The sequence below is a fragment of the Clinocottus analis genome, unplaced genomic scaffold (genome assembly GCF_023055335.1).
Source record: "Clinocottus analis isolate CAN_PGR_092001 unplaced genomic scaffold, fCliAna1.0.p SCAF_47, whole genome shotgun sequence".
Lineage (NCBI taxonomy): Eukaryota > Metazoa > Chordata > Actinopteri > Perciformes > Cottidae > Clinocottus > Clinocottus analis.
Window position 1 is genome coordinate 568291 of NW_027176204.1, and position 27500 is coordinate 595790.

A 27500-nucleotide genomic window follows, 5' to 3' on the forward strand; every position below is an offset into this window, starting at 1 on the left:
TCTCTCTCTCTCTGTCTCTCTCTCTGTGTCTCTCTCTCTGTCTCTCTGTGTCTCTCTCTCTCTCTGTGTCTCTCTCTCTCTCTCTGTGTCTCTCTCTCTCTCTCTGTGTCTCTCTCTTCTCTCTCTCTGTGTCTCTCTCTCTCTCTCTCTCTCTCTGTCTCTCTGTGTCTCTCTCTCTCTCTCTCTCCTCTCTCTCTCTGTGTCTCTCTCCTCTCTCTCTCTCTGTGTCTCTCTCTCTCTCTCTCTCTCTCTCTCTCTCTCTCTCTCTCTCTCTCCACTTCTTCCTCAGCTTATCGTTAAAACTTCTCCGCATGAGGTGGAGCATTATATGCAGCGCTGACGATGCTCCAGCAACGTCAGGCGTTCAGCATTTCTCCCTCAGAAGAAGTCGGCGTGTGTCGTGTGCATCAAATGGAGATGAATCAATGTTCTCCAGGAGGTGTGATTAGAGGAGCAGCTCCAGCCAGGTGAGGATGCACACGGTGGAGGAGACCCACACACTGAGCGAAGTGAAGGTCTAAATGGCACCGAGTGACACATCAGCTCCCCACACGCTGAGCCACTGGCATCGCAGCGCTGGCCGTCCACGCTGTGTGTTCCATCAAAGGGAATAATTCACTTTCATGTGTGGACACTTCTACACCTTCTGCCCATCAAGCTGCGCTATAACAATCGATAGCGATGCGATTTGAAACCCACAACGACCGGCCTGGCAAACGCCTCACCAAAGTAAGATCACTCATCCAGTAAGATCAATTTGTGCTAACTTTAATATTATGAATACATGTTTTAGATCAGAACTACTTTTTGAAAGCAAAATGGCAAAAACATGTTTTGCAAGAATGAGATATATTACACACTCTCACCTCCATCTGGAACCGTAATGTGAACACATTTCATCAGACGTCTGTGTGAAATTGTCATAATCTTCATACGAACAGGTTTTGTGGGGTCGCAGTGACCTTTGACCAGCAGTTTCTAATCACTTCATCCTTGAGTTTTAAAGAAATTTTAAAAAATACAGCCTTTAATAGGCTATAGACATGCAACCTGTCCAGTGGGGTTTTGTTCACCCAATGCATGCTGGGATAGCTTACCTCTATCAAGCACAGCGATGTACTCATGCAGAGGACTACACAGCAAAAACACTTTTGGCAACTATCCAAGCCGTTCCTTCCATGGCGGCAGCAGCGCCCAGCGAGTGTGTCACTGCATTGTGCTGTATTTTTAGTTCAGTGCATTCTGTCGGGAGAAACTTGAGTGACAGCGCACCATCGCGAATAGCCTGGTGGAGAAAATATATGGATGATATATAGAGCAGCTGACGCCTGTCTATGCAACACAAACTTTCCAAACATACAACATTTTGTTTGCGTTCTGTTCTGCACCATAATTTCATGACGACGAAGAGGCAAAGGGTGACTAGGTGCTTCAGAGCTGCACGGGTTGGGATTTCATATTGTTACTTACTTTTAAAAGTAATCAAAATAATGCATCACTTATAGCCAGCAATGGAAGTGCTTTAATGTCCCTGTACAGATAATATTGGGACGCATTCCTTCAGATACATTCAGGCACGTCGTAAGTGATGAAGCCCAGACGCAGAAATCAAGACACAAATACGTCATTAGCACTTATTTTCCTTCAATGTCTTCCCTTCTTCCGCACACTGCCCTCTATCACTCTCACAGCCACGCACGCACACACGGACCCGGACACGCACACACACATGCACACGCACACACACACGCATGCACACGCACACGCACGCACACGCACACGCACACACACACGCATGCACACCTGAAGTTTGTGATGTGCAGGTTTTATCTCTTTCTTGTCATATTGTTTCAAGATACTGAATACTGATACTGCAGAAGACTGAACAGCAGAAGGAAAGTTTACATTGAAGGAGCTAAATGAAGCATGAAACAGTACATCTGCTTAAATACAGGAGACAAAGAGCAGGTGAACAAAACTCTCCCTCGGTATAATGGAGTAACGTGTTACTGTAACTGCAGTCGTTCAGAAACAGAAGACGTGTGTTTCAGTCCACACGTCTTCTCCTCGGAGACGAGCCTCAGTGAACAGTCTCTCTCTCTCTCTTCTATTCTGAGAGTCAGGGAACTATTTATCTGTTTTCCTTGAAAATACCAATCAATCAGTTGATTGTCAAAACATTGCTCTATTTCTAGTCAGTCAACTAAATAAATAAATCACTTAATTTGTTCAGCGCTTTGGGCTGCCTTTTATTTTTCAGAGAAAAAAGATAAGAGATACAAAAGATATTAAACAACAGAATTTGCAAAATGCTTTACATAAGAATATAAAAAGACAACTTGTTTCACAGAGAAAAAGCACCCAACTGAGCATCATGACAAAGAGCAGATATAAAAACACCAACAGACCAAGAACACAATGACAGTGTGTCTGTTCCAGGTGTGCAGTGTGACCTGAACATGCCAGCAGCTGTTGACTTAGTCTCTGGTATGTGAAGTTATGGAAAGCTAATGAGTAATATGCTATCTGTAAAAGCTATCTATGCTGCTATACAAGCTATCTATACTATCTATACTGCTATACAAGCTATCTATACTGCTATACAAGCTATCGATGCTGCTATACAAGCTATCTATACTATCTATACTGCTATACAAGCTATCGATGCTGCTATACAAGCTATCTATGCTGCTATACAAGCTATCTATACTATCTATACTGCTATACAAGCTATCTATGCTGCTATACAAGCTATCTATACCATCTATACTGCTATACACGCTATCTACGCTGCTATACAAGCTATCTATGCTGCTATACAAGCTATCTATACCATCTATACTGCTATACACGCTATCTACGCTGCTATACAAGCTATCTATACTGCTATACAAGCTATCTATACCATCTATACTGCTATACAAGCTATCTATGCTGCTATACAAGCTATCTATACCATCTATACTGCTATACAAGCTATCTATGCTGCTATACAAGCTATCTATGCTGCTATACAAGCCATCTATGCTGCTATACAAGCTATCTATACTATCTATACTGCTATACAAGCTATCTATGCTGCTATACAAGCTATCTATACCATCTATACTGCTATACACGCTATCTATGCTGCTATACAAGCTATCTATGCTATCTATACTGCTATACAAGCTATCGATGCTGCTATACAAGCTATCTATGCTATCTATACTGCTATACAAGCTATCTATGCTGCTATACAAGCTATCTATACTATCTATACTGCTATACAAGCTATCTATGCTGCTATACAAGCTATCTATACTATCTATACTGCTATACAAGCTATCGATGCTGCTATACAAGCTATCTATACTATCTATACTGCTATACAAGCTATCTATGCTGCTATACAAGCTATCTATGCTGCTATACAAGCTATCTATACTATCTATACTGCTATACAAGCTATCTATGCTGCTATACAAGCTATCTATACCATCTATACTGCTATACACGCTATCTATGCTGCTATACATGCTATCTATGCTGCTATACAAGCTTTCGATGCTATCTATACTGCTATAAAAGCTATCTATGCTGCTATACAAGCTATCTATGCTATATGATGTCTATGCAAGCTATTTATGCCATCTATGCTGCTATACAAGCTATATATGTTATATGCTGTCTATACAAGCTATCTATGCTATGTATACTGCTATACAAGCTATCTATGCCGCTATACAAGCTATCGATGCTATCTATACTGCTATACAAGCTATCTATGCTGCTATACAAGCTATCTATACTGCTATACAAGCTATCTATACTGCTATACAAGCTATCTATGCTGCTATACAAGCTATCTATGCTATCATTGCTGCTATACAAGCTGCTGCCCTCGATATAATGCACATTACAGGGTCAACACTAAGTGACCTGAGAGAAGTATTACAAGCTACTGATGCACACGAGCTGTCCCAAATACAGCAATCTGTAATCAGTCAAAAGTGCTCACTCACACACACACACACGTTCACACACACTCTCTCTCTCACACACACATTGTTTTTCATGCAGTGCTTCCAGAGTACGCCCTGACCTTTATTCTGTCTGCAGTGACATCCCTCCTACATCACCAGATAGTACGGAAATTCAAGCATACGGGAATGCGCACGCACACACGCGCACGCACACACGAACACGCACACACGCACACACACACACACACACACACACACACACACACACAGAAGGAAGACACAGAGTAACTCTCAGGAGACCGAACTTGCCCTGGAATTCAGTCCCAAACGCCCTTGAATGACGTCCGAGGTTTAAAAATACAGAGTTTGCAGAAAATGGATAGGTTGCTTCGTCCTTGGTGACCTGTCCCGGTTTTTCACTGGTGTTCTATACCTGGCAAGCATCGCCTCAGATATCACACAAAAGCCTCTCACATGTGACCTGCTGCTGTTTTTTTTTACAGTATACAGAGAATAAAGAGAAATGTATATTTAACGTTGTATTCTGCTCCTGCTCGTGTCTTTTCCTGAAATACAAAGCGTATTTGTATTATGCACGTCTGTGACATCTGAGTTCATGCATTGCTGCATTGATTCCCTCGTGACGCTGCCTCGGCCTGCGTGCATTGTGTCCATAGTGTGTCTGTGCGTCACTGTGCAGGGACAGCAACTGAGGCCTGGCAGAGGAGCAGCTCCTGCCGACAGGCCAAGAGGGGAAGAGACACACCGCCCACGGGGATACGAGAAGACGAGCAGCTTCAGGGGAGCCGCGTTCAACATGGAGACAATACTGTTGTCTATCGCTGCATGTGAGCCAGCTGACACTATGTGCTAAACAAGGACGGGTTTCTGTGGTTTCAATTCAAAAGACAGATACGATTCTTATGGGATGTCTTTTATCTCTCATGGCTGTATATATCTAAATGTGTCTCACTTTTCGCCTTTTCATATTTCTAAATGTCCAATCCATGACCCTGACCACTTTTATTATCGGATTTTGAGGAATATGGGCAAAATCCAATTTTTTAATCCTACTGCAGGCAGCCAACGCGGTTAAAGCAATAACTAATCAGCCATTTGTGTTTGCACCTCCATAAACTAACTAACTCATTTAAATATGGTGCTTGGGTCAAGTATGAGTCAAGCTCTAAAAGCACTGCATCCTACATTTCCCATGATGCAACAGCATCTTTCAAGAGACCTTTTTCTGCCTCCTAATCCAACACCTCCATTTACCTATTATTAAATTAAATTAAAAGTCAAACCCAGTTGAAAACAACGATAGAAACGAGTGACTTGTTTCCATCCGTCCTGCGACAGGGAGAAGAGTGCTGCTGCCCAACAACCTCATGTCAACCCAACAACCTCATGTCAACCCAACAACCTCATGTCACCCCAACAACCTCACGTCAACCCAACAACCTCATGTCAACCCAACAACCTCATGTCAACCCAACAACCTCATGTCAACTAAACAACCTCATGTCAACCCAACAACCTCATGTCAACCCAACAACCTCATGTCAACTAAACAACCTCATGTCAACCCAACAACCTCATGTCAACCCAACAACCTCATGTCACCCCAACAACCTCACGTCAACCCAACAACCTCATGTCAACCCAACAACCTCATGTCAACCCAACAACCTCATGTCAACTAAACAACCTCATGTCAACCCAACAACCTCATGTCAACCCAACAACCTCATGTCAACTAAACAACCTCATGTCAACCCAACAACCTCATGTCAACCCAACAACCTCATGTCAACTAAACAACCTCATGTCAACTATACAACCTCATGTCAACTAAACAACCTCATGTCAACCCAACAACCTCATGTCAACCCAACAACCTCATGTCAACCCAACAACCTCATGTCACCCCAACAACCTCACGTCAACCCAACAACCTCATGTCAACCCAACAACCTCATGTCAACCCAACAACCTCATGTCACCCCAACAACCTCACGTCAACCCAACAACCTCACGTCAACCCAACAACCTCATGTCAACCCAACAACCTCATGTCAACTAAACAACCTCATGTCAACCCAACAACCTCATGTCAACCCAACAACCTCATGTCAACTAAACAACCTCATGTCAACCCAACAACCTCATGTCAACCCAACAACCTCATGTCAACTAAACAACCTCATGTCAACTATACAACCTCATGTCAACTAAACAACCTCATGTCAACCCAACAACCTCATGTCAACCCAACAACCTCATGTCAACCCAACAACCTCATGTCAACTAAACAACCTCATGTCAAGCCAACAACCTCATGTCAACCCAACAACCTCATGTCAACCCAACAACCTCATGTCAACCCAACAACCTCATGTCAACTAAACAACCTCATGTCAACCCAACAACCTCATGTCAACTAAACAACCTCATGTCAACTAAACAACCTCATGTCAACTAAACAACCTCATGTCAACTATACAACCTCATGACAACCCAACAACCTCATGTCAACCCAACAACCTCATGTCAACTAAACAACCTCATGTCAACCCAACAACCTCATGTCAACTAAACAACCTCATGTCAACCCAACAACCTCATGTCAACCCAACAACCTCATGTCAACCCAACAACTTCATGTCAACCCAACAACCTCATGTCAACTAAACAACCTCATGTCAACCCAACAACCTCATGTCAACTAAACAACCTCATGTCAACTAAACAACCTCATGTCAACTATACAACCTCATGTCAACTAAACAACCTCATGTCAACCCAACAACCTCATGTCAACTATACAACCTCATGTCAACCCAACAACCTCATGTCAACTAAACAACCTCATGTCAAGCCAACAACCTCATGTCAACCCAACAACCTCATGTCAACTATACAACCTCATGTCAACCCAACAACCTCATGTCAACTAAACAACCTCATGTCAAGCCAACAACCTCATGTCAACCCAACAACCTCATGTCAACCCAACAACCTCATGTCAACCCAACAACCTCATGTCAACTAAACAACCTCATGTCAACCCAACAACCTCATGTCAACCCAACAACCTCATGTCAACCCAACAACCTCATGTCAACTAAACAACCTCATGTCAACCCAACAACCTCATGTCAACTAAACAACCTCATGTCAACCCAACAACCTCATGTCAACCCAACAACCTCATGTCAACCCAACAACTTCATGTCAACCCAACAACCTCATGTCAACTAAACAACCTCATGTCAACCCAACAACCTCATGTCAACCCAACAACCTCATGTCAACCCAACAACCTCATGTCAACTAAACAACCTCATGTCAACTATACAACCTCATGTCAACTAAACAACCTCATGTCAAGCCAACAACCTCATGTCAACCCAACAACCTCATGTCAACTATACAACCTCATGTCAACCCAACAACCTCATGTCAACTAAACAACCTCATGTCAAGCCAACAACCTCATGTCAACCCAACAACCTCATGTCAACCCAACAACCTCATGTCAACTAAACAACCTCATGTCAACTATACAACCTCATGTCAACCCAACAACCTCATGTCAACTATACAACCTCATGTCAACCCAACAACCTCATGTCAACCCAACAACCTCATGTCAACCTAACAACCTCATGTCAACTATACAACCTCATGTCAACTAAACAACCTCATGTCAACTATACAACCTCATGTCAACTAAACAACCTCATGTCAACTATACAACCTCATGACAACCCAACAACCTCATGTCAACCCAACAACCTCATGTCAACCCAACAACCTCATGTCAACTATACAACCTCATGTCAACTATACAACCTCATGTCAACTAAACAACCTCATGTCAACTATACAACCTCATGTCAACCCAACAATCTCATGTCAACTAAACAACCTCATGTCAACTAAACAACCTCATGTCAAGTGTAGACATGATATCTTCTGTCTCTAACCGTGTGAGGAAATTAATTAAAGATCCGGGAGAAGCTGAGCACTTTCTCTAATGTTCACCTTCAAGGTATTTCTGTCCTCATCCAGATTATCTTGAAATCCCCTTAAGACTCGGACAAGCCTAAGCCATGCAGTGCTCTGAGGCAGCCCCCTCCTCTTCCTCTTCCTCTTCCTCGGCCCCCAGCAGCCTCCTTCAACGCCACTGTCACTGTAGACCCGTTGACTGTTTCAATTTCCCTCTTATTCACGGTCAAAATGTCCCATATTTGACTAAAGATAAGCTATTATCATGTGTTATAGTTGTCTTCTACCCTGACCCCTTGTCTTCATTAGCTGTAATGCTAAAGCTGTTTCTCCTGCACTGTGAACCAATGGCAGTCCCTCCTCTCTTAGCTCGTCCCAGGTAAGGTCAAAGGTCCATAAAGGAAAAGGACAAGCTAAGGGAGCTCGGTAAGGCTAAGCTTGGTAAGGTTAAGTGTGCTGTAATCTTACCGGCAACCTTTCCATTGCAGCCACTGCTCCTCCTCAGTCTAGCCAAAAACATGACGGCAAGACAACCAACAGACAAAACAAGAAACCGTTGGGCCTGAAAAAGAGATCGTTAGCACGAGAGCAACGTTGTTGTCATAGCCAACTGTACCGAGTCCTGATGGCCTCCCGCACCCTAAAGACCAGATTAGCATCAGCAAAGCGCCTCTGCTGTCTGTGCGTGACGCCGCCTCTCCACAACGGCTAACGGGTTTATTCAAAATATCAGAAGCCATTCTCCAGCGCTGGGCAGACAGCTTCATTAAAATCATATTCATTAAAATCTCCTGCTGCACTATTGAATTGTATTAATCATGTGTAGGAAATAAAAGCTTCGGGCCGTAAACTCAACGTAACGCCAGCGATCCTGTTAATAAATGTAATATTTACCATGAAACTGGATGAAATCATGAACGTTAAAAGAGCCTCAAGCCAGGAGCTCGAATGTCTTCAGCAACTGAAATTAAACTCTGAACTTCTCTCTTTGACGTTTTGTAGAAAGGAATCAAAGTTATCTAAATTTACCCTGAAATAATAAATCAAGTTCAAGTATTTACAGAACTTGGAAAATGATATTCTATAAATGTGAAGCCACGTGGACGGTTTTCAAAGTAAGATACGACATTAAGTATTTAACCCTTAAGCCTTCATGATGAATCACATTTAAAGGGAGAGTTGTCTTACTTGAGCTTATTTTAAAATGTTCAAATATATTTATATTACATACAGTAAAATCACAGACTTATTGATTTAAACTAAGCTTTGGAAAATATAAAACAATTATAATTCCATCTTTAATGTAATGCAGGTTCAACTGGACAGCACAGCTTTGGGTTTCATGTCCTGTCTTCAGGTATTCATTGAAATGAAATAGTGAATAAAGAGGATATGAATGCAAGAAGACAGTAGAGACTGATGTGATATTAACACAATGCATTCAAAACAAAGAGCAATTCAAAGCTGCACGTTTATTGATTATTTGGCACAGAGACCTTTTGTGAAATCTGATTCTGTGCAGAAAGTATTTGCTGCAGACATCTGTTCTTCTATCTATATATATATATATATATATATATATATATATATATATATATATATATATATATTATCTGATATGTTGAGACTATCCTGACTGTATGCAGACCTGAGCAGGAACAATCAACCAAACTGGTAAATCTCGACATCATCTGTCTGATCTATAATACACACCAACGCGTCCTATAGCTGCCAGCGGTCCTGCCGGTTTCACTGCAGTTACCTGACGACCTGCAGGAATGTAACCGGGCAGGTTCAGGGACAATATGTGACGCAGGTACTTTTTACAGACGTGCAGGAATGTTTAAACTATTGATTCACTACCACGAAGACAAGCCTGTTCAATTGTCATTGTGTCTTTTGTGCACGTCTATTATTTTTAATGGGGCATGTACTCATAGTTTCCATTGAAACATTTCCTTCCCTCCTTTCAAAATACCATCTAGATTATAGATCTGCTGCTTCACATGAATGTCACACACCTGCACCGGGCTCAGGAGGAGGAGTCTAATACTATTTCACCAACGGTCATGTAACTTTGTACAATAGAGTTTTCAAAATAAGAGGCTGAAGTTTCTTCAGATTATTATTATTATTGGATGCAAGGATCTAGACCTATGGACATCATTGGCGGTTTTGATATTTCAAAAGTCCAAATGTTACAGAAAAATACCCGTTTATACTTGAATTTCAACAGACCAAGTCTGATCAGGACTGAACTGAGCGATGCAGGCCATATGTATATATATATATATATATATATATATATATATATATATATATATATATATATATATATATATATATATATATATATACACACATGCTACTGTGCTCTGCCTGTCAGGGATTCATGGACTGGGGGTACAGCACATCATCTTCAGAGCAAAGGGCAGGACACACTTCAGAGAGTTTTGCGTCATAAATGCGTCCGTTAAAACCAGGAAGCAGCCGGCTTCATGCGGCGTCCAGCAGGTGGACGAGTGTCTTGTGCGTTTGCTCCAGCCGACACGCTGCAGGCTTCCTCTCTAATGCAGCGAGGTTCTGCTCAGCGCTTCTTCAGTGAAAACAAAGTCAAAGCCTCCGGAGCGGTATGATTCGAGAAAGGTTTGAAATCAGCTGCCAAATTCTGCGGTGAAATACCCATGAGGTGTACCACGTAACACTGAATCCACCGCTCTGTGGGCTTTTGTAACACTGCCCAGGAAGACTCGGCATACCGTGCACAGCCTTTCTTCACTGCATCCTGGCTGGAGGACAGTGGGACTGACATGCTAGCATGGTTAACGCGGTGGCTTGCGACGCTTGCAGCTTCCACAGAAGGCTCCCCTCCAGGGGAGAGGACAGAGTGGCCTCTGGAGACGACACTGGGACACCATGCAAGAGAGAGGCTCCCGCGTGGACTTTGGAGGAACAATGGTGGTTCTGTACATGGTGTACTATTCAAACCACACTGCAGTGGGACCTCAGAGAGCTCGCTGTAGAGGGAACGCACGTGTGGTATCTACAGGGTTTGTTTTTGAACCTGTCTGAAGGAGGTGGGGGGCAGGGAAGAACTGAACAAACTCACGTTTCTACAGACATAAAGAGAAGAGGTTGACGTGTAGAAATGATCACGCAGCAGACTGCTGGAATGCTGTGACTCAATCGTCAAGGAATAGTTTGACATTTTAGGACATGTTGGTTAGCCGGGTAGCTTAGCATAGAGACTAATACACATTGGCAGCATGACCCCGCGGAGCCCCAGAACGTCCAGGAAGAGCGAAACAGGCCAACAAGACCCACAGCTACATTCCTGTGAGCTTCTGAAAGAGAACAGACAAAGTCAACACTTGTAGCGCCTCGTTTTGGAAGAATACCGTTTCCATAATCTCATGAAACTATCACATGCTGACCTTATGATACAAAACTCTTAACCTGGAGGGGAGCACAGCAAGCTTTGAATGTGGCCTTATTTGTTAAGACTATTACAAAAACAATGGGAGCATCTGTTTCACAAGTACATGCACCCAAAGACAGCCATAAGGAGATGAAGAGACCCACGAGAAGGTGACAAAGGGATATATTATATGCTCCTCATGTGATTCCTCCAGAGCGCCAGCGTTCAGGCGCTCAGCAGTGGGAGATGTTGGTGTCATCACATCAAGTGCTGGAGCTGATCAATGCTCAAGAGGGTTTTCATGTCCTTGAATTTTTAAGTAGGACAAACCCTACAATTACTGGAGAAAACGAAAAATCCTTAATTTATACATTCAATTATTTTTAGACTGCTATCACTGTCATTACAAGTCAAATAGTTATAGGTTTTAGGAAACATATTGACTGTCGTCATGGTGGATTAGAAAATAGATGTCACCCTCATATCCGTCCATTGCATATAAATCTACAGCCAGCAGACTGTTAGCTTAGCTTAGCATAAGAGGATGAAACAGCTAGCTAAAAGTCCAAAAGGTAACAAAAACCAGTGACTCTAAAGTGCAGCAAATAACAGGTCATGTCTTGTTTGCTTAATCCGTACAAAAAACTAAGTACAAAAAAATGAAGTTCAGTTTACAGTCTTCATGCTAAGCTACGCGAACTGTCTGCGACTCCAGCTACACGTCATGTGCAGGCATGAGAGTGGCTTTGCTCTTCTCATCTAATGCTCAGCAATAAAGAGCTCAAACTTTTCCTTCACGTGCGTCTCGTGAGGTTTTGGTCCGAAGGCCTCGCAGCACCAAACTGTTGCCCCAGTGTGACTCGACGTGGTAACTGTGGCAGTGCGCCAGAGGTTTGTGCCACGCTCGGAGCTATGAAAGCCCATTGTACGCATACACATGACATCCTTGATGGACATAGATAAGCACAGTCCATCGCTTGATCCAATCAGCAGCTGTACAGACAAAGACCACAGCAGGGCCATTGAAGTCAACTTGACGTTCACGTGTCTGTGAGCGCACGCAGCTCGTGCATTAAATCATTTATGTGATGGCTGTCAGCGAGCTGGAGGTAAATGTGTGAACTGTGGACAACTGGATGGTGATGCTACAGTTGCTGTAGAGCAGGAGCAACCGACAGGGGGACGAGCTCAGAAAGTTTGAAAGTGAAATAGAGTGAGGACGAAAAAGAGCCAATATCAGCCTCCCTCTTCTCAGCCAGCAGAAAAAAGCACAGTGGATTAATTCATCACCATGCTGAGCCTTTGCCCTGCTCTGGAATAAATTACCCAATGACTCTCAACTTAGACTAAACACACACACTGACCAGAGCACACAGACACAGTGCAGAGAGCGCTGGGTCATATCTGCATATATCTGCGTCTTCCTGTGCTGCGAGCTACAGCAACAGTGCTTTCAGCCCGAGCTTTGGGTTGGAAAAGCATCCTCGTGCTGCCTCTGGTGAGGACGGGAGGCTTTGATGGGGGAAGCTGAGTGATGCCACCACTTCTGTTAATGCAGAGGCTGGAATCAAGCGAGATGCTATTACTCTCCAGGTACTTGGAAGCTTAGCACCTTTTATTGCCCTTTTCCATTTATAGTGAGAGGGAACGGGAAAACCGATTCTACATTTGCTGTGGGGAGAGCTACTTCATTTCCTTGAGTCAGACGGGAAAGTCAAGGCCAGATAAATGGTTTTGTGTTTGGCTGAAGTTTTTCTCGGTGCAAGAGAAATGCCCACTATCACCAGGACCTTGTACTTATCAGCTTCTCTTCACCAGAGAGCTGCTAACGTACCCTTGAGTCTCTCTCTGCTGCAGTTTATATGTGAGACATTAGTGTTTTACATGACAATGTGTTGCAAAAGGTTAACTTTAATCTCGGTGATGTGCATGAACACACGCAGTTCCAGAGCGATCAATGTCTGTTATTGATCTCGTGAGGCAGACGGCATCAGAAGAGCTACGACAAGCAGCAGCGGCGCGCTTCACTGAGCCTCGCACCAAACACGGCAAAGGAAGCAACTTACTTTTCTAAACGTTATAGTGACAATGAAGCCGGCCCCTCGTTAAATATGACCCTTTACAGAACAGGGATGAACCGTTTCCAGCCGAAGGAGACTTGAATACCATGAGTGTAACTCCATCAGGGGGCTGATGTAACCAGAGGAGCGTCTTGACATGGGGGCTTCTGTCACGCCCACTCTCTCTGCATTGACAGAACACAACATCACACACGGCACAACATTTAGCTTGAGGCCTTCAAAGAGCCTGCGGTCGGTCAGACACATGCACACCACTGATGCACTTATGCACTACGGGTTTCACCAGATCTCACGTCTTCCCTCTGTTGCAGACGTCTGCAGATGAGCATGACAGGACGAGCTCGAGGCCTTTACGTTCTCATTATTCTTGCTTTAGAGGTAGAATAACGTTCTCAACTCAATATTGTTCGGTTACTCTCTTCTCTACTGAGGGGATGAGGCCTTTTGAAAACCAGGATCTCGCCGTCACAGTTTGCAGCATCAAATTCCATCTTTCTCTTCTCCACACACACGTTGGCCCGGTAGTCTGAATAATAGTGACAGGCTGTGCGTTTGTGACCTCTTAAACAATAAATAACCACAATAATCATCTTCATCATCCTGATTAGAAGCACCAATTGGTCCCTGCATGAGAGCAGGCTCACCACATTTGGCTTTCCTCCATTAGTGTAATTATTTGTGGGCACAAACGCCACTGTTATATGTTGCGGTGATGTAACTCACTGATGGCAAACTTTTTGCTGTTATGTCACTCAATCCTTTTCAATACCTGCTCCTACTTTCCCTTTCTGATATCAACCACACGCTTTCAAAACGACTCGTCTCCTTCTACGCCAGAAACACAAAGTTCAGGCCTCTTGAAGAGCGGCAGCATGGAGGAGCAGAGGACGAGGCTCACGGTCGATGTCAGGTTGGATAAAGTTCAGACTGCGGCTGTGAACGTCCTGCAGAGCTCCTGCGTCTGAAGAAGCAACAGAAAAGTGTTTGCTTCATCGTGGCTCTTACATGAAAACCACAAAGAGAACAATACCTTAGGGCCGTGTGGAGGCCTGTGACCCCGCGACCTTTAACTGAGGCTTCAACATGGCCTAGTTCCTCCCAATTAAAAAAGCTGCTAAATTGGTCTGAAAATGGTTTCCAGTCAGTAAAAAGAAGTAATGCAGGCAGGTTGTGCTCACTAGTCAAATGTATTGTTCTCCCTCTTTTGTTTGAGGTCATTTATTGTCATTCAAAATGATGTTTTAGAAATCGGATTGTTTGGTTGTCACACACACACACACACACACACACACACCTCCTCACCTTGCAGTTGGGGGGCTTGAGGGGGAGTCCCGAGGCCGGGTTCCCTTGATGCTGAGTGGTATTAGTCTGCTGGGGCGAGTGGGAATCCTCGGACTCTTTTCCACCGTGGTAGACCACCCTGTCAGAGATATGAATACTTGAAGCACAGCCCATGCTTCAGTCCACTTCAGCCTTTCGCTTTACTTTGAGGCTGCCGAGTGTCATTCGCCCTTTCTTTTTTTGTGTTTAAGGTCCACTCTTCCTCTTGAGGTTTACTATTTTAATACATGTATATATATAAATACATATATATACATTTGTACATACATATATATATATACACATCTATATATATATATACATATGTGTCATCTAGGCCACAGCAAAGCTGGTTCTCCAATCGCTCTAACACAAGGCATGAATAATGTGTCTCTATCCTAACCCCCTGACCAGGAAGCTGACTTCCTGCCTCTCTGGTTCACATGGAGTTGACTGGAGGTCCTTCATCAAAGCAGCTTCCAGTCTTCTTCAGCTGAGCGGCTCAGATCCTGGCGGGTGATGTTGATCCCTCTCTCGGGCTCCTGTTCTCGCCTTCTTCGTACCACATCACTATTTTCTCATTTCTCAACTGCTCTGTGCTGAAGTCAGCCTGGGCCTACACAGCGTGCAGCCCCCCGCCAGCTTCATGCAATAGTTGTGTCCATCATTTGTGTCCAAGCATTTGATGTGTAGTGGTCCTCCTCCACCCTGGAGCCATCAAAAATTATGCTTTTCTTCTTCTCCCCCCTCCCGCCCCCCGCCCTCCTCCGCCCCCTCTTAAACAGTCTGCTTGGCCACTTCAGCTCAAGACGCGGGCCATAAACCGGTTCTCACGACACTTTGCTCCAGTCCCGAGCGGCGCATCATCAACAGGCTGAAGGATCCGCTCCGCGGGCTGCTCTCCGGGCCAGTCGCTCCGACGTCAAGCGCCCTCCGTAAAACACAAAGCCATGATGCAGTCCGACACAACACTCCATTTATCGGCCCCGATTCGACAATTTGGGAAGCGGAGCAATGTCGCTGGAAGGCTTGCAAATCTCCATTCAGACATCCGCCGCCCGGCGGAGGATGGTCGCCCGATGCAAGAGGTCCAGTCCCGGGCGCAGCGTCTCCAGCGTCAGCAGGCGCCGCGGTGCTCCCTCTTTCTGGAGGAAAAGGATGTGGAGGCTGTCATCTTGGAGCGTAACGCGCGGAGCTTCTGCGGCCGCTTGAGCGACAACACACAGACAATCCTTTAAAAAAATAATTATACAAAAATAATATATAAAAAATGTTTTAAAAAACGGACCGCTCCGTGTCCACAAGTTTGGCATGTGAAACCGGGGACGGCGGGACTTCACGGTGACGAGCTGAGCGCGAGCACACAACGCGGATCTGATGCCTTTTCTCTGCCTTTTCTGCCGTTTGCCCTTCCAGTTCTTCAGCGCTGCTTGACAGCGGCACATCCAATAAAAGCACCCGCAAGGATTGACCTACAGCCTTTACTGACGTTAATGCAAATGAGCTGCGCGCAGCTAATGGGCGCCGCGCTCGCGCCGCTGGGTGGGCCTCCGCTGCGCGTGGGAACTTTGAAAGCAGCAAAAGGGCTCGAGCGCCGCGGCAGCGAGCGCGCGCAGCCTTCTGCAGAAAGGCACCGACAGAGAGACACCGACAGAGAGACACCGACAGAAAGACACCGACATAAAGACACCGACAGAGAGACACCGACGTAAAGACACCGACAGAGAGACACCGACGTAAAGACACCGACAGAGAGACACCGACATACAGACACCGACAGAGAGACACCGACATAAAGACACCGACAGAGAGACACCGACAGAGAGACACCGACAGAGAGACACCGACATAAAGACACCGACAGAGAGACACCGACAGAGAGACACCGACATAAAGACACCGACAGAGAGACACCGACAGAGAGACACCGACAGAGAGACACCGACATAAAGACACCGACAGAGAGACACCGACAGAGAGACACCGACATAAAGACACCGACAGAGAGACACCGACATAAAGACACCGACAGAGAGACACCGACAGAGAGACACCGACATAAAGACACCGACATAAAGACACCGACAGAAAGACACCGACATAAAGACACCGACAGAGAGACACCGACAGAGAGACACCGACAGAAAGACACCGACAGAGAGACACCGACATACAGACACCGACAGAGAGACACCGACATAAAGACACCGACAGAGAGACACCGACAGAGAGACACCGACAGAGAGACACCGACAGAGAGACACCGACATAAAGACACCGACAGAGAGACACCGACATAAAGACACCGACAGAGAGACACCGACAGAGAGACACCGACATAAAGACACCGACAGAGAGACACCGACATAAAGACACCGACAGAGAGACACCGACATAAAGACACCGACAGAGAGACACCGACAGAGAGACACCGACATAAAGACACCGACAGAGAGACACCGACAGAGAGACACCGACATAAAGACACCGACAGAAAGACACCGACATAAAGACACCGACAGAGAGACACCGACAGAGAGACACCGACAGAAAGACACCGACAGAAAGACACCGACATAAAGACACCGACAGAGAGACACCGACAGAGAGACACCGACAGAGAGACACCGACATAAAGACACCGACATAAAGACACCGACAGAGAGACACCGACAGAGAGACACCGACATAAAGAAACCGACAGAGAGACACCGACATAAAGACACCGACAGAGAGACACCGACATAAAGACACCGACAGAGAGACACCGACATACAGACACCGACAGAGAGACACCGACAGAGAGACACCGACATAAAGACACCGACATAAAGACACCGACAGAGAGACACCGACATAAAGACACCGACATAGAGACACCGACAGAGAGACACCGACATAAAGACACCGACAGAGAGACACCGACAGAGAGACACCGACATAAAGACACCGACATAAAGACACCGACAGAGAGACACCGACATAAAGACACCGACATAGAGACACCGACAGAGAGACACCGACATAAAGACACCGACAGAGAGACACCGACAGAGAGACACCGACATAGAGACACCGACATAAAGACACCGACAGAGAGACACCGACATAAAGACACCGACATAGAGACACCGACAGAGAGACACCGACATAGAGACACCGACAGAAAGACACCGACAGAGAGACACCGACAGAAAGACACCGACATAGAGACACCGACAGAGAGACACCGACATAGAGACACCGACATAGAGACACCGACAGAGAGCGGCTCTTCTGGCCGCGGGGCTCTGCCACTAGCATGTAGCGGCACCACAACACATGTAACCACAACACATGTAACGGCACCACAACACATGTAACCACAACACATGTAACGGCACCACAACACATGTAACCACAACACATGTAGCGGCACCACAACACATGTAACCACAACACATGTAACCACAACACATGTAACCACAACACATCTAGCGGCACCACAACACATGTAACCACAACACATGTAACCACAACACATGTAACCACAACACATGTAACCACAACACATGTAACCACAACACATGTAACCACAACACATGTAACCACAACGCATCTAGCGGCACCACAACACATGTAACCACAACACATGTAACCACAACACATGTAACCACAACACATGTAACCACAACACATGTAGCGGCACCACAACACATGTAACCACAACACATGTAACCACAACACATGTAACCACAACACATGTAACCACAACACATGTAGCCACAACACATGTAACCACAACACATGTAACCACAACACATGTAACCACAACACATGTAACCACAACACATGTAACCACAACACATGTAGCCACAACACATGTAACCACAACACATGTAACCACAACACATGTAACCACAACACATGTAACCACAACACATGTAGCCACAACACATGTAACCACAACACATGTAACCACAACACATGTAGCCACAACACATGTAGCCACAACACATGTAACCACAACACATCTAGCGGCACCACAACACATGTAACCACAACACATGTAACCACAACACATCTAGCGGCACCACAACACATGTAACCACAACACATGTAACCACAACACATGTAACCACAACACATGTAACCACAACACATGTAACCACAACACATCTAGCGGCACCACAACACATGTAACCACAACACATCTAGCGGCACCACAACACATGTAACCACAACACATGTAACCACAACACATGTAACCACAACACATGTAGCGGCTCCACAACACATGTAACCACAACACATGTAACCACAACACATGTAACCACAACACATGTAACCACAACACATGTAGCCACAACACATGTAACCACAACACATGTAACCACAACACATGTAACCACAACACATCTAGCGGCACCACAACACATCTTAGTTAAGAGTTTTTCTTCTTTAAAACATCTGGAAAAACTTTCTTCTTGGATCTCAGAGACCAATCAGGCAAAAACATCTCTGAGATTCATTAAAGGAACATTACGGACAGACAGTCTTGTTGAGTTGTTACTTAGGTTTAATATAGTAAATACATATAGTATGTTGTCCTTTATCAGTTTTTTGACTAGTTAGTGTGAGTCAACTGTGATTTCCTGTTTCAACACTTATTTGTTTAGTTTTCTCAAGCCAACAGTTCCAGTCTCTCGTGGCGTCAGCAGCGTCATGGTGGATCCAGAGCCCTTTCAGGGTGTTGATATGCACAACAGTTTATAATAAAATATTGGTCATGTTACCTTCCTTTTTTTACATCAATAGATAACACAAACAACTTTCTCTTTTAAAAAAAACACATGCTATTTTGGTTATTGTGACCAAGATATGCATGAGCAGAACCTTTTGTAGTGAAATGCAGCGTGTGGTCGCCCTCTGGTGGACAGAGCAGGAAGTAGAGACCTGCTACCAGCGCTCAGCAGGGAACTGGCGTCACGGAGCATCGTTGACTTTGAAGCGTTGACCGTGCCTGTGCTCGTGCTCGTGCCTGTGCTCGTGCTCGTGCCTGTGCTCGTGCTCGTGCCTGTGCTCGTGCCCGTAATACTCATCAGACGCAATACTAATACTCATTAGAAACAATACTAATACTCATCAGGAGCAATACTAGAGTGTAGAAATACTGCTCCAAATCAAATATCGTCTTGTTTATTAATAGTTTGGAAAGTATCGGCATCCAAACATCTTCATGTCGGATATTCATTAGAGAATAATGTGTCAGTTGATTCTAATTATTGATGCATTAATGTTAACTTATCTCAGCATATTAAACAATACATCATATGTGATATGTTGATTACATTGTGTGTTCATAATCTGAATCTTCAAATTAATGTAATACAATATTTACAAAACAATATTTTTTTTCATAAAATAGCAGAATTTCTCAAAAGAAGTACAAGAAGCTCAGGTACTTTGGTATTATTAGGTTATTATTATTGTTTCATGAGGTATTACTGCAGTAGAACACTGAGGGACCAGGTTTAAAGGCATTTATCTGTAGATGAATCTCAGATATGAAACATGAAAGGACTCAAAGTAAGTTCACTTTGTTCTAGTGTTCATATTTTTCATTAATATCTCAGTTCTTCTTGTGATATGACGCACCATGCTTTCACTTCACAAACACAAATGTGTTTAATATGACACATACAATATGTTAAAAAAAACTGGCACACAACACTTTTTAATTACATTTAATAATGTTGCATAAAGAAAACATCACATGCCTGTTGAGCTGAAGCCTCCCTTTGAATTCACGGGTTTAAACTAAATCTTAAGACTTAAACATCCAAGACAGCAAAGGAATCAGAAAACCTCGTCACAAGAAACAATCAGATGACTGAGGATTTAATTCAATAAGTAAATATCTATCTATGACGAGGAGCAGATGACTGGCCCAGACTTGCAAAAGGAGAAAAGGCAAAAGGTACACAATATCTCATATGGAAGTAAATATATAATCCAATCAGGAGTATGAAAAATATAACTTTGTCTGTTAAATCAATTAAAATCTTTACAAAAGAATATACTACAGATAGGAAATTGATATTGTTTAATGACATCGTTTGTACATTTGTTTGAATAAAAAAAGAGTTCTTGATGAGGAGGGAGCTGCTCTCCTGCTCGGTTTCACATACCAAACTGTACCTTGTAAAGTGATGACTGCAGATGTTTGAGCCATAAACTCTTCAGCTTCACAACAGCCAGAAATGCAGTTCATACTGAGATGAGTGACTGAAGTAAAGTTCAGCATCTCTTCAGGTTCAGAGACATCACAGCAAGCTGTTTGCAAAGGAATGAACAGCAACGTCCAAACCTCTGTTGTTCAGAAAGAACCGGACCTGGTAATATGACTTTATTATGAGTTTAAACAATACGCTGCTCTGACCTGGTAATATTACCTCATTATTAGTTTAAACAATACGCTGCTCTGACCTGGTAATATGACTTTAGTATGAGTTTAAACAACACACTGCTCTGACCTGGTAATATTACCTCATTATTAGTTTAAACAATACGCTGCTCTGACCTGGTAATATTACCTCATTATGAGTTTAAACAATACGCTGCTCTGACCTGGTAATATTACCTCATTATTAGTTTAAACAGTGAACTGCTGACGTGGTAATATTACCTCATTATTAGTGGAGATGCAGCGCGTCACACCCAAACACACATTTCAAATAATTTGCCAGAAGTAGATCTGTGATTAGTGTGTACATTTATGATTTAATAACTATAGTGGAAACAAGATTCCAAACGGACGCTTTAATCGTCAAAGCTCAATAAAAACTGTCTTTCTGGCTGGGCTAGTGGAAGTAGGACTGCAGGGCGCCGCGGCGCCGGATGTCCGTCGTCCAGCAGTGGAAGCCGCCGCCCAGGGAGTTGGCGTGGCGTATGTTGACCTTTATGGTCTTGATGCCTGCAGCACAAACACATCCATGAGTCTTTCATACAGATGAAAGGGAGGAGCAGAAAGTCTGGAGAAATTCATCTAAAATGCTGCAAAAATGGAATAACTTTAATTTAGGAACTCACCGAGGCTCTCGAACATTTTGTGAATTGTGCTCTCGTTAGCGTCGACCATGACTCGCTTCTCGCCCAACATGAGCACGTTCATGGACAGCCACTTGGAGGACATCCACAGCGGGTGGTCTACATAGAACGGGAGAGGGAAGGAACATGTGTCAGAACAACTGGAGACGTTTTCCTTCTGGAGGAGAAGAGCTCTTTCAGTCCTCACCATCAGGAATCAGAGGTGTCGGAGGTTTCACGACAGTCCAACCAGCCTTCTGGAACATGTCGATCTGAGGAAGAGGACAAAAAACAGGTGAAGCATCCGTCCACAAGAGGGCAGCACAGGGCCCTGGGAGCTGGAAAGCGGTCCGGCCTCCAGTACCTGGCGACATGGGCGGTCCGGGTTGGACAGCACCAGTCCTGGCCCGATGATGTTGAAAGTGGCGTCAATGTGCATGGGGTTGGGGTCCTTGAAGGAGATGATGTGGATGTTGTAGTCTGGAGCCAGATGGCGGCGCATCCACTCAATTCCCATGTAATTAGTAACCTGCAAAGAAAAAACGAAATAAAAACGTCTGTGGAGGATTGAGCTGTGTATTCTTAAACTGGTTTGTACCCGTATTAGTTCTGAGTGAATGAATGTTACAAACACGCCGTGTGTCTATCCAAACCTTTGCTTTATCTAATCTTTCCTTCTACGCGCTGCATGCCGCTCTGCACGTGACTCAACACGTCCACGCGATACACGTCAGCACTAAGAAAAGCCTTCGTACCTGACTCCTCTGGACAAAAAGGTCTCTCCCAGCTCGGATGAAGTCGGCAGCATCGAAGCAGGGCTCGTGCTCCGTGGTCACAAACTTCCCCTCGGCCGCCAGCTTGTGTCGGTCCTCCACAGTGCGGATGGGGTAGTCCTGGAAGAGCCCACTTATGATTTACACTCACTTCATCTGTGGCCATATGAAGAACCCAAATGTGTTCAGTGCAGGTTGAACTTCACGTTATGTCCTCCAAAAGCATTAGTCCTGCGGTCCACTCTGCAAACGTGTCGCATGTGCTGCGCTAATCTCTGAAGCCTCACCTGGTCGTACAGCGCATCGGCCATCGTGGGTTTCGGAGCAGTGGTCCATTTAGCACCGTTTCTGAAGTACTCCTTGATCAGAGGTCTGTAGGCTCTGTACTCAAAGAAGCGAGCCCTCCAGGCCATGGGAGCCTCGATGATCTCGTTCCCCACCACCATGAGGATGTCTCTGGGCATGGCAGCGTACATGCCTGCAACACGTTAGATACACAACACCCCGAATAAGTGGGGGAAAGAAGTATTCTGATCATTTCCTGAAGTAAAAGTAGCATTACATTATAGTAAATGTCTTAGTACTATCAGATACATGTACTCAGAAGTACTCATTAGGTAAAATAGGCATTTTCAGTGTCTTTATAATTTTGCACAATCATTATTGATGCATTAACAGGAAACAGTACTTTGATCTTGTTGCCGATGAGAAGGTAATAAACTGATCTTCTATAAATAGTATAATACATAATGTGAATAGTAACTGTGTTTGGGAAAAACACGAGCTGCAGAAGAAAGGACAATACTTTCCCTCTGACCTGAAGAATAAAGCAGCAGAAACTACTTTGTCTTCATGGATTACCGGCTTTGAGCTTTTAAATGCTTCTTTACGGACAGTTGTTGATATGATGGGTAGTGGGAACATGTCTAGAAGACTAACCAGAGAGTGAGACTCTGCATCTAGAAGACTAACCAGAGAGTGAGACTCTGCTGCATCTAGAAGACTAACCAGAGAGTGAGACTCTGCTGCATCTAGAAGACTAACCAGAGAGTGAGACTCTGCATCTAGAAGACTAACCAGAGAGTGAGACTCTGCATCTAGAAGACTAACCAGAGAGTGAGACTCTGCATCTAGAAGACTAAGCAGAGAGTGAGACTCTGCTGTATCTAGAAGACTAACCAGAGAGTGAGACTCTGCTGTATCTAGAAGACTAACCAGAGAGTGAGACTCTGCTGCATCTAGAAGACTAACCAGAGAGTGAGACTCTGCATCTAGAAGACTAACCAGAGAGTGAGACTCTGCATCTAGAAGACTAACCAGAGAGTGAGACTCTGCTGTATCTAGAAGACTAACCAGAGAGTGAGACTCTGCTGCATCTAGAAGACTAACCAGAGAGTGAGACTCTGATGCATCTAGAAGACTAACCAGAGAGTGAGACTCTGCATCTAGAAGACTAACCAGAGAGTGAGACTCTGCATCTAGAAGACTAACCAGAGAGTGAGACTCTGCTGTATCTAGAAGACTAACCAGAGAGTGAGACTCTGCATCTAGAAGACTAACCAGAGAGTGAGACTCTGCATCTAGAAGACTAACCAGAGAGTGAGACTCTGCTGTATCTAGAAGACTAACCAGAGAGTGAGACTCTGCTGTATCTAGAAGACTAACCAGAGAGTGAGACTCTGCATCTAGAAGACTAACCAGAGAGTGAGACTCTGCATCTAGAAGACTAACCAGAGAGTGAGACTCTGCATCTAGAAGACTAACCAGAGAGTGAGACTCTGCTGTATCTAGAAGACTAACCAGAGAGTGAGACTCTGCTGCATCTAGAAGACTAACCAGAGAGTGAGACTCTGCTGTATCTAGAAGACTAACCAGAGAGTGAGACTCTGCATCTAGAAGACTAACCAGAGAGTGAGACTCTGCTGCATCTAGAAGACTAACCAGAGAGTGAGACTCTGCTGCATCTAGAAGACTAACCAGAGAGTGAGACTCTGCTGCATCTAGAAGACTAACCAGAGAGTGAGACTCTGCTGCATCTAGAAGACTAACCAGAGAGTGAGACTCTGCATCTAGAAGACTAACCAGAGAGTGAGACTCTGCTGCATCTAGAAGACTAACCAGAGAGTGAGACTCTGCTGCATCTAGAAGACTAACCAGAGAGTGAGACTCTGCTGCATCTAGAAGACTAACCAGAGAGTGAGACTCTGCATCTAGAAGACTAACCAGAGAGTGAGACTCTGCTGCATCTAGAAGACTAACCAGAGAGTGAGACTCTGCATCTAGAAGACTAACCAGAGAGTGAGACTCTGCATCTAGAAGACTAACCAGAGAGTGAGACTCTGCATCTAGAAGACTAACCAGAGAGTGAGACTCTGCTGTATCTAGAAGACTAACCAGAGAGTGAGACTCTGCTGCATCTAGAAGACTAACCAGAGAGTGAGACTCTGCTGCATCTAGAAGACTAACCAGAGAGTGAGACTCTGCTGCATCTAGAAGACTAACCAGAGAGTGAGACTCTGCATCTAGAAGACTAACCAGAGAGTGAGACTCTGCTGTATCTAGAAGACTAACCAGAGAGTGAGACTCTGCTGCATCTAGAAGACTAACCAGAGAGTGAGACTCTGCTGCATCTAGAAGACTAACCAGAGAGTGAGACTCTGCTGCATCTAGAAGACTAACCAGAGAGTGAGACTCTGCATCTAGAAGACTAACCAGAGAGTGAGACTCTGCATCTAGAAGACTAACCAGAGAGTGAGACTCTGCATCTAGAAGACTAACCAGAGAGTGAGACTCTGCATCTAGAAGACTAACCAGAGAGTGAGACTCTGCATCTAGAAGACTAACCAGAGAGTGAGACTCTGCTGCATCTAGAAGACTAACCAGAAAGTGAGACTCTGCTGCATCTAGAAGACTAACCAGAGAGTGAGACTCTGCTGCATCTAGAAGACTAACCAGAGAGTGAGACTCTGCATCTAGAAGACTAACCAGAGAGTGAGACTCTGCTGCATCTAGAAGACTAACCAGAGAGTGAGACTCTGCATCTAGAAGACTAACCAGAGAGTGAGACCCGGCTGCATCTAGAAGACTAACCAGAGAGTGAGACTCTGCTGCATCTAGAAGACTAACCAGAGAGTGAGACTCTGCTGCATCTAGAAGACTAACCAGAGAGTGAGACTCTGCATCTAGAAGACTAACCAGAGAGTGAGACTCTGCATCTAGAAGACTAACCAGAGAGTGAGACTCTGCATCTAGAAGACTAACCAGAGAGTGAGACTCTGCATCTAGAAGACTAACCAGAGAGTGAGACTCTGCATCTAGAAGACTAACCAGAGAGTGAGACTCTGCTGCATCTAGAAGACTAACCAGAGAGTGAGACTCTGCTGCATCTAGAAGACTAACCAGAGAGTGAGACTCTGCATCTAGAAGACTAACCAGAGAGTGAGACTCTGCTGCATCTAGAAGACTAACCAGAGAGTGAGACCCGGCTGCATCTAGAAGACTAACCAGAGAGTGAGACTCTGCATCTAGAAGACTAACCAGAGAGTGAGACTCTGCTGCATCTAGAAGACTAACCAGAGAGTGAGACCCGGCTGCATCTAGAAGACTAACCAGAGAGTGAGACCCGGCTGCATGTCTTTACCTGACGACGTGAAGTCTGGAGTTGTGTATTCGTTGGACCAGGTGAGGGGCTCGGGCCTCTTCACTGTGACGCCCTCGTGACGCAGAATATTGCACATTTCCTCAATCTCAGCAACAGCTTTTTTCAAGTGGTCCGCAGGAAAGGATTGGCCCCCATACTGCTGGTAGAAGGGCCAATACTTATCATATGTGTTAGCCTGTTGAGAGGTTGACAAACGACAGAGTTAATCTCTTTAGCGGCTCTTTACCTGCACGGCGGTGTGATCCGGGTCACAGAGGTCTTCCTGACATATGGCTTACTTTCACTTCCACGGTGAAGGGAGGCACGCAGGCGTTTTCGGCGCGACCCACGATCACCTCCTCCAGAGGGTCCCATTCGTTGTAGCTGCACACGGGGCAGTCCTGCTGGACGGGCTCAGCGACGTGCTCGTGACGCGGCTGTGCAGCCGCCGCACTGGAAGAGCTCTGGAAGGCCGTGTGCAGCCGGCCGGCCACCGCCCGGCCCAGCTGAGGAGAGGAAACGTTCTAATGTTATGTATTCATGTGATATTATAATGTTATGCATTAAACCTTAACTTATGTTCTAATGTTAAAACATTATGTTCTGCAGCGCACAAAGACTCTCAGTTTTGTGAAATTACATATACATATATATATATATATATATATATATATAAATATATAAATATAATATATATTTATCTTTTCAGATAAAGGACACATACTAATCTATATATTAGTGAAAACTTGCTATGTGTGTTACTATTGCTGTTTGCTTATTGTTTTATTTTAGCTCCAGATATGAAGTACATGAAGTGATAGAGTCTGCACACACACACACACACACACACACACACACACACACACACACACACACACACACACACTCTAAGTCTAATTCAAACACAGCAGAAGCTGATAAGACATTCAGATATCTGCTTTAAAAAGGCAGATGTCTTTGGTGCTAAAGTTCACATGTGAAAAAGAAGCCGATGTGACGGAGCGGCTCGGGTTCAGCTGGTGTCATGAGTTTGGGAGCGCATCTGTGGAAACAGCTGGTCGCTGTCACTCAGGGCCAGAGGCAGAAAACACCGCCTCAGCAGTTAGAGACTAATCTATCTTTTGACTAAGGTCTCTTTAAGATAATCTTTGAGATTTGTTCTTCTCTAACTTGAATTTTCAGCTGAAATGCTCAGTCACACACCAACAACAGCCAATAAATGAA

General features: G+C 44.6%; 2 protein-coding genes across 2 annotated transcripts in view; both read right to left on the bottom strand.

Annotated features, from left to right (window-relative positions):
- Positions 1-15524, bottom strand: part of pde8a (phosphodiesterase 8A) — a 35466-nt gene extending 19942 nt beyond the window's left edge. The window contains exon 1 of the mRNA XM_068599458.1: positions 14778-15524. Coding sequence (XP_068455559.1) covers positions 14778-14930 — 153 coding nt within the window. The 5' untranslated portion in view covers positions 14931-15524. The remainder of the gene's footprint in view (positions 1-14777) is intronic.
- Positions 15525-20505: 4981 nt separating this feature from the next.
- The window catches only part of gatm (glycine amidinotransferase (L-arginine:glycine amidinotransferase)), a 7297-nt gene continuing 302 nt past the window's right edge, over positions 20506-27500 (bottom strand). Inside the window, exons 2-9 of the mRNA XM_068599466.1 lie at positions 26576-26782; positions 26277-26472; positions 22924-23114; positions 22619-22756; positions 22228-22392; positions 22072-22135; positions 21867-21983; positions 20506-21750 (exon numbers count right to left, since the gene is read on the bottom strand). Of these exons, the coding sequence (XP_068455567.1) occupies positions 21638-21750; positions 21867-21983; positions 22072-22135; positions 22228-22392; positions 22619-22756; positions 22924-23114; positions 26277-26472; positions 26576-26782 (1191 nt within the window). The 3' untranslated portion in view covers positions 20506-21637. The remainder of the gene's footprint in view (positions 21751-21866; positions 21984-22071; positions 22136-22227; positions 22393-22618; positions 22757-22923; positions 23115-26276; positions 26473-26575; positions 26783-27500) is intronic.